Source organism: Brassica napus, unplaced genomic scaffold, assembly GCF_020379485.1.
Source record: "Brassica napus cultivar Da-Ae unplaced genomic scaffold, Da-Ae ScsIHWf_2940;HRSCAF=3725, whole genome shotgun sequence".
Classification (NCBI taxonomy): domain Eukaryota; kingdom Viridiplantae; phylum Streptophyta; class Magnoliopsida; order Brassicales; family Brassicaceae; genus Brassica; species Brassica napus.
The window spans coordinates 8,171-17,094 of NW_026016187.1; the positions used below are offsets into that span (position 1 = coordinate 8,171).

Sequence of the window (8,924 nt, forward strand, 5' to 3'; positions counted from 1 at the left end):
TATATGTCTTCTAAAAGGATATTGATTCTTGATTTCTCTCAAGCAGCCAAACTCTTAGAGGCAATCTCAAAGACATTTTCAGATAATCCATTAGCTGACATTATCATCTCCAACTGTGCCTGCAAACCACAACAGCTTCATCTAAACATTTTTCTCTTATAGATTATAAACCCAACAAAAGCTAATATGGTTTGTTGCGTATTTGAGAAAAGAAACAAGACTGTTTTTTGCAGTTACCTTGGCCAGAGCTTGTCGGGTTCATCGTAGCGCTTCCACCTCGAAAAGGCAGATACCATACGAGAAGCAACCTAGACTCGGACACAAGAATAGCAAGTCGTAAAGGTTTGTTTATTGTCAACAAAAGATAACACACAGGTTTAGTTTTGGGAGCCAAACCTGAGGATTGATTTTGTCTAACTGGACAACAATGTCACCCAAGAACTTGTAACCTGATCCATCTTTGGCATGGAAGTTCACTGGAGAACCGCAGAATCCTCCAATAAGCGAGTAAACCTGAATGATCGTTTTTGTAAGGCATGGATCTGAGAAAGAAAGTTGCAAAATTGATTGAGAATTCACTTGCCTTGTTTGGATTGCGCAGATCAAAAGCTGGGTGATCCAAAAGCTTCGTCACATTCTCCACATTGCCGGGAATGTCGGATGACGATTGAAGGAGGAACCATTTATTAACAACCTGAAAAAAGAAGCCAGATAAATCTCAGTATGGAGGCAAGAAGGAAGTAACTTGTGAGATATTAAGAACCATACCAAGTAATCGCCCTGCCACTTGTTATAGAAGTCAGTAAGGACGTTATCACGGGTTTTACCCGGGATCTGGGCAAGAGCTGCTAAAGCAGCAAATTGGTCGGTCAAATTGGTGGCCGACTTGTATTCACTCAATGCAAGTTCCACATATGATGGGTCCTCAAGAGATGCAAGATAAGCTGGATTAGGCAAACATAATGAAGTTAGAACTTGAGCAAAGAAAGAGAAGCTCGTTTTTTTGTTCAACAAAAAAAAAAAAAAGACTAGTTAATGCAACCTAGAGCCGTGTTCTTCAAAGCACGCCTCGCCATGTTTGGGTGGTCAAAGACATAAGCCTCTGTGCTCCTATTGTTCTCAACCTGCACAAAAAACAACAGTTGAAAACTTTGGTCCGAAAGATTCACTATGTAGAAAGAAGAAGACACACTATCTTTAGAAGCTCAGTTTTGAGTTCAGACGCAAGCTGCTTTCTAACAAACTTTCTAACAGCATGAACAGCATCAGGATCTGCCACGGCCATCATGTCCATAATCTCTCCCTCCCCAGGCAATGTTATTGCCTTGGCAATAAATTCCTACACAATAGAAGATTACAAAGTCGTATCCTTGTTTGATTATGTGGGGAATGTAGAGACATACCTTGTCCAAGGTTGAGTCAGAAAGCACGCTGCCAAGACCTTGAATGAATTTTGGGTTTAAAACCAATGGTCTGTTTTGTTGGAAATCAGAAACTAAGTTCAGCATGAGCTTCCTTGCAAGAACTTGACCTGCCTCCCACCTAAAAAATACAGAAATACATGAATGATCGAAGAGCACAAAGAATTAAATATGTTGTGGAAAGGCACATTACCGGTTAAATTCATCTGAATCATGGGCTAGGAGGAAGAACAGATCATCATCCGAGAGATCAGTCTCAACACGAACTGGCGCACTGAATCCTCTAAATAGGGATGGAACAGGTCTTTCAGCTATATCAGAGAACACAAACTCTTCTTCTTTCTGGACGTAAGCAAAACATAAGCACTGGATGTGGAATACAGTGGAGGGCAATATAACGTATACTACATACATTACAAAACGTATTAAGGAATTCTCGACTGACCTTAGTCACTCGAAGTATTGTGCTGCTGCTAGAAATGGTCTGCAGTGTACCATCATGATAAACAGAGGAGAGTGTAATGTCTTTCCCACTTGAGTCCAGAAGACCAACAACCACTGGAATAAATGTAGCTTCTTTTGTGGGCTGGCCCGGAGTCGGAGGTATCTCCTGACTGGAAAAAATTATAAATTACAAAGCAACTCAATGTATCAACAACAAATTCAGTAGACGGTTCAGTGTAGAAATAGTACGATAAGAATAGAACCTGAATTTCAAAGAGAAGGTACGAGCTTCAGCATTGTAAGAGGATGCCACTTTGACGACTGGAGTTCCAGCTTGTGAGTACCTAAAATATAAACATTGTACATCCTTACTAGTATGAAAACAAGAACCTTCACGAGACATTACACAATACAAGTATGGCTTACCATTGCAAAAAATTAGCAAAATCTGCACTGTTGGCATCACGCATAGCAGCAAAGAAGTCTTCACAGGTCACAGCTTGCTCATCATGTCTTTGGAAATAGAGATCAATACCCTGCAATAAATTCACACAGAGGTGAGCGGAAAGAGCACGCAATAAAGACCTAGCTACTGGATTCACACAAAAAAAAAGAGTATTGGAAAGCAACCTTTCGGAAACCCTCACTTCCGAGTAGAGTTTTGTACATCCTCACAACCTCAGCTCCCTAAGAAAACATTATACAGTCAGCTAAGGTTTCTTGCTTACTGCATATAACAGCAACATTATTATCGAAGAGCCAAACCTTTTCATAAACCTGAAACGACAACAAAAAAAAGAAAACAAATCATATTATCAGAATTAACATATAAGGGACTGACACGAAATGAAACTGCATATGAAAATAAAATTCTTAGATCCGTACCGTCACTGAGTGAGCAGGGTGATGGCCAGACACATAATCCAAGTTTAGAACAGTTACAAAAAACACTAGCACGTTAGATTGGAACACAATACTGAGAGCAACCAAATGAAATCAATCCCAGTCTTCTTAGCAAACAGAAACTTGCCTGTGTAGAAGTTGTCCATCTGTCAGAGAAAGATAAAGAGCCATGTTTATCAACACCGAACGTAACATCTACATCATAATTTTATGGCAAGATAAGTAACAAGAATCTCTAACCTTGATGTATGAATGTGGGCGAACAGGATGTGCCATAGGACCAGCATCCTGGAAATCAAACAACAAAGGATTTGGCTATTAAAAAAATGAACAAACCATGTAGTGGCCTAAAGGATAAGACTACGTACCTGCGGGAATTGATAGATCCTGAGCTTTGAAACATCAGCAATGCGCTTTACAGTACGGCTTCCCATGTCAGATGAAAACTCCTTTAAAAATTTGAGAAGCATAATACGATTAGATAGAGAAAATTTTGCAATACGCAACTTACAATTATGAAGAATAAGTGTACCTGATCACGGAAGACAGTAAGACCTTCCTTTAGACTGAGTTGGAACCAGTCACGGCATGTCACCCTATTATCAGAAATAGAGTTTTAGTCATATACCAGGCCGCATAATAACAATGTCTATCTTAGGCAAGTTATTGTGCAGACGAGCATATAAGCAAAAAACTGGAAGATTCAACCAACAAGAAGCGATCATTTGTAATAAAGAGAGGATAGATGAGGCTGACCTGTTACCTGTCCAATTGTGGAAGTACTGCACATAAAACAATGAAAGACACATTTATTAAGAAAATAACCGTACACAGTATAAGATTTCATAAACAGAATAATGCGCATTACATACTTCATGACCAATAACTCCCAAAATTGCAGCATAATCTGCATCTGTTGCAGTTTCTGGAGATGCCAGGACAAGCTTGGAATTAAAAATCTGCAAGGTAGACATACTTACATGATCAAGAAGATAGAATATCAACACAGATACGTTATTATATAAAAACAAATTACATTCAAACTCTTGTTTTCCATGGCTCCCTGAAAAGCGAACAGAAATCAATTAGTTTGATTATTCTCGACAATAAGAAAAGTAAAAGACTATTTGTTCATACATGTTAAAATCTGGAACGGCGACAATGTTGAAGAGATCCAGGTCATACTCAAGGCCAAACACCTAGAGGAAAAGGTTAACACAAAAATTCAGATCAATACATGCAAATACAATATTAAAAAACTTTTGAAAGTACTTACATCTTCATCCCACTTCATGGCCGCCTTCAGAGAATACATGGCATGAGCAGTCTTCGGTAGATCTTCTGCAGGAGTCCAGATTTTCAGAGATACCTCCCTACCAGAGCGTGTGGTAAATGTATCATCTCTACTGGCTAGCTGTCCAGCCACCAGAGCAAATAGATAGCAAGGCTTCTTGAATGGGTCCTCCCATAAGGCAAAGTGCCGACCTCCCTACATTTCAACGAAGAGATATGCGTTCAGCAAAGAAAAAAGGTGAGACAGAAGGTGTCACTACGTTGCTAACCTCTATGTCTCCTTGGGAAATAAGGTTTCCATTGGACAACAATACAGGATAAAGTGACTTGTCAGCTTCAACACGGCATGTGTACTTCGCCATAATATCAGGACGGTCCTAATCATTGCATATTAAAAACACTATGTAAGAACATCAACTGTACTATCCCAACAAGAGTCATCTTATATAGAAGTGGCAACCCACCTGGTAAAATGTGATTTTCCGGAAACCCTCTGCTTCACATTGTGTGCAAAAGTTCCCAGATGACTTGTAGAGCCCCTACAGAATAACCATGGAATGGTTAAAATTATTCTGGTAACAGAAGAAAAAAAAAAGTAAAAGAACATATGCAGAAAAGTTTACATCAAGTGAAGTATTCTTGTGGGGGTATATCTCAGTATCAATTTCCAGAACAAAGGACTCCTTGGCCGGCAGTGAAGGCAGAGTGAGATGACGAGAGTCCAACTGGTAATCCCCTTCCTAGTCAAAGTTAAAGACAGACCGGTAAGCAAAGAAAAGTGAGTTATTAATTTTTTATAATAGGGAGTTGATTTTAGTATCAAAAAAAAACTAATTGGTAATATTTAGAATAACAGAGTGAGCATAGAGATACAAAAAAAGAAGAAAAAAAAAATCTGCAGGTTAAGCATTAAGTGGATACCTTCAGAAGCTTGCCCTCAACTTTGACAGAAAGTAGCTTCAAGTCATGCCCATCCAGGACCAAGGGAGCAGAGGATCCTGGGCAACAGAAAGCGATGTGAAAAAAAAAAAAATACATTGAAGAATGCAAAAAAAAAAAACGTAAAAACAAAGCTGAATGTTGAGCTTAAAGAAACTAAACAAGTAAGGTACCTTGAACTCGAGGGGAAACTTTGATTAAAGAGCTAACAATTGTTTTCTCTTCACCTAGAGAGAAGCTAAGATCCACCTAAACAGACAAAAAGCTTTAACATGAGAACGATAGTGATTATACTAATTTGGAGATTAAAGAAGGGGGGGGTAGCATACAGTTTCAAAGTAGTAATCAGGCTTGGTGTAGTCTTGAGAAATATTTCCTTAGGTGCATCCATTTCAACTTTATCCGGAACTGATTCAGTGGCAACAGAACAAAATAGAGAGAGTTACATTAACAGAGTGTGATGGAAACTGATTCTTGGTCAAACAAGTAACCTGATGATGCAAAATTGAAGATTATACTCAATTTAGATTTAAGTAGAAGTTGAAGAAATAAAAGAAAGAAACAGAACCTGGGAAGTAAGGAAGGGAGCAAGTCTCTTTTTTGGTGAATTACGTAATGGAAGAGGACTGGGAGCCTGCAAAAGATGACAAAATTAGAGAAGAAATTAAGGGGAATTTATAATATACTTGTTACAACAAAGCAAACTTCATCATCAAAACTACGAGTATTCAAAGCTCGAACAAACTCAATCATTTAGCTAGCTTGTTCAGAAGGTTGAAGAGAGCAAACGGAGAAGGTTGAACCGCCACAGTCACACTTCGACAAGGAATTATCAATCGAGCCATAGGAAGAATAAAACACCCAAATTCCCAAAAAACCTCTAGCTAGATTCAAATCTATTAAACCCTAGAAAACTCTCTCAACTTACAGAGAATCACGAGATAACCACAGAGTTAAAAGGTTAGGGCTACGGACTTTATAAAGATATATGAAATCGGATAGCATTTTAAATGAGAAAAAAAAAAAAAGATTGATCTTGCGATTCGACTGATGATCAAAAAATCTAGCAAAATTGATCGGCGGAAGATCATTACCGAGATCCGATTATCAGATGAAACAAGAGGCACAACTCATTCAATCAGAAGAAGATAAACACTGTCTACTGCTGATATATAAACCAATAGAAAATATAAAAAAAAATGAATAACAGAAAGGGATAATGGGAAAATACTCTATTTATGTTTTCAAATTGAAAAATACATTGATTTAATTTGTTTTTGAAAATTACACTTATCATCCCTATATATTAAAAGAGAAGTCACTTTAGTGATTTCTACTGACGTGTCAATCACATAAAGCTTCTCAGGAAAATTCTTATAATTCTATTGGTTGATTTTTTAGAATTTTCTTTTTCTTTTTGTTTTATTCACTCGCGTACGAGAAGTGGAAAACGCCGTCGTATTTTTTTGAATTTTCTTCTTCTTTTTTTTTTATTTAATCGCGCATCAGATAAGTTTAAAACCGATGAAGACGGTCAGAGCAGATGAGTTTGCTTCTCGACACTCTGAAGACTCAATCAGATCAATGGCGGCAAAAAGCAACGAGCAGATGAGGTTCCTTCTCTCCACCATCGATCAGATCGACGAGGTGAAGTTTGTCGATACTCTGTTAATATACAGAGTTTTTGGTTTCTCTTATTGGATTCGATAGCGATTATCGTTAGCTGAGATTGAATTGAGATTTACTCTCGAACCGATTTAATTTGTAAGATAGAAACTACGATCTGCTTATTAACATTTTGATACTTTGTATCTAATTGAGTGATTAACCTGCAGAGATCGAAAGATTGAAGAAACTACATATATAATCGTTAAACAACTTCGTTGACCAGGTATTATTAACTTTTGAAGTTTTTCTACCTATATGTTTCTTGTTGTTGAGTTATTGATTCTCTTAAACTGGTTTAACATTCAGCTTGAGCATCGAACTAATTGCCACGTGAAGATAAGTATTTTCGCGGACTGTCTCCTGATGTGAACCTCTGAAGAAGGAATGTAAGATTTTATTCTCCTTACTTAACTCAACAAGCATTTAGACAGTGATAGATTGGTTTGTGATTCAGGATGTGAGAAATTACTGAGATTTTCAAGTTTGGTTTTCGGTTTCATTAGCAAGATTAAGAGCTTCACATTACTTATTTAGTCAGTCTGTTGCAAACCTAATTGCAGGTCCCTTTATATTCTTTGCACTGGTTATAAATAGCCATGCGCTTGAAGATTCTGTATGTAGCTTTGGTTCCCACATTTTCACTAGCTGAGATGAAGCTGAGAATGAGGTAATATTTGGGTCCTATCTTCTTAATTAGCTTTAATTATCTTAGGAGAGAAAAATATGTTTTAGCCTATTTAGAAAAGCCCAAAATTATTGTCGATTTAGTTAAGCCCATATATATAGCTAGGGGGATATTAATTAGATATTTAGTTTAAACTTGCGCAAGATTGTAAACTAATACAAATATTAATAACTTTCCTTATTATTCACACGGTAAACTTGCGCCGGTTGATATCATATTTATTACATTACTTGCGCAAGTTAAAATCATATCATATGCAAATCACTTTTTGACAATACACATTTATATCTTTTTTAAACGATTTCATTATTTATTGGGGGTCATTAATATGAGAAATAAATCGACTTTATATATATAGGAGACACCTAAGGTCTTAAAATACAAACATTCTGCTCTTACAAGAACAATGGCAATGGTGCGAAATCTTGATCATAGCTATTTGGTTGGTGAGTCAGTTTCTTACACAGTAGAGAGTCTGTCACTTTTGTTATACTTGTTCCTGATTTGACGCTTGTTTTTGTTATGTAGATGTGGGGCCAAATAGTTAACTTCGGGTCTCTGGAAAACAAAATAAAAAAGGAAAGGATAACATGAGGCTCTTGATTGAGTTGCGTGACCCAAAGTAAGATTAAGTCGTTTATCTTTTCCTTAATTTGCTAGCTAAACATCTATAATCTGTATTTTAACTTAAGTTTATATTATACAGTAATGTGATGTGTACTATGTGGGGTTGTTATGCTAAACAAGTATACGATTACAGTATGAGTAACATGTCCACGATGATTATTGTGTTATCAGGTTCTGTTCTGTTAAAGAGTGGAAAGGTATATAATGTTGTTTATATTTGTGTCAAATTATTACTCGCATAACATATAAATAAGATGAAAATAATTTGTAGGTGCTTACTCCATATCTAGCGGGTATAATTCAACTCATATTTTGCTCAACCCAACACTTGAATTTATTGAGGAGTTCAAAGCAAGGTACGTCTCCAGCTTCTTACGTTCCAGACCCATTGAGGAGTTCCATACATCTAGATCTTTTTTTAATTTGTGAACGTCATTTTTAACTGAAACGTTTTAAACGTTTTGAATTTTCTTATGCCCGCACAGGATGCGGACCGGTCACCTAGTCTATACAATTAAAACATGATCCTTGTTTTCAGATTTCCTTTACACTACCTTGGAATATTATTTTGGTGCCACTGTATTTAGTGAAAGTTTTGGTCTTCATTAAGGGTATTTTCGTCACGTGTAAAGGTTCAGTTATATCATTTCTTTCTTACCATTAAGCTAACGACTAGACATATTATAATTGTTATACACTGACTTTGCAACATTCTATTGTCTTCCTATCTATATTATTAAAAGAGAAATACAAAATAGAAATGCCCCTTAGTTTTACCATTTATTAAACTAGAATGCCATTGCCATATATTGAACCTATATTTAAATATGCTGTTTTTTTTCTAATTTAAATATTAGATTTAATCATATAATGTCTTCATAATTTAAATAATAGATTTTCATTCTCGACTCTAATCCAATAGTAGAGTTCTTCTAGGTTTTCCT

General features: G+C 36.6%; 1 protein-coding gene across 1 annotated transcript; it reads right to left on the reverse strand.

Moving 5' to 3' along the window:
- Positions 1-270: 270 nt before the first annotated feature.
- On the reverse strand, positions 271-5,400 carry LOC106347674 (puromycin-sensitive aminopeptidase). The gene is given in 30 exon segments (XM_048774172.1): positions 271-308; positions 397-513; positions 580-694; positions 769-944; positions 1,043-1,124; positions 1,193-1,339; positions 1,404-1,542; positions 1,615-1,763; positions 1,867-2,035; positions 2,129-2,209; positions 2,292-2,401; positions 2,496-2,552; positions 2,631-2,642; positions 2,751-2,755; positions 2,896-2,914; positions 3,009-3,056; positions 3,137-3,217; positions 3,301-3,364; positions 3,525-3,550; positions 3,641-3,727; positions 3,805-3,831; positions 3,893-3,967; positions 4,045-4,257; positions 4,331-4,438; positions 4,526-4,600; positions 4,685-4,801; positions 4,983-5,059; positions 5,174-5,249; positions 5,330-5,361; positions 5,364-5,400. Coding segments are annotated over 29 exon segments (2,478 nt in total). The 5' UTR covers positions 5,392-5,400; the 3' UTR covers positions 271-308; positions 397-430.
- Between the last annotated feature and the right edge of the window lie 3,524 nt (positions 5,401-8,924).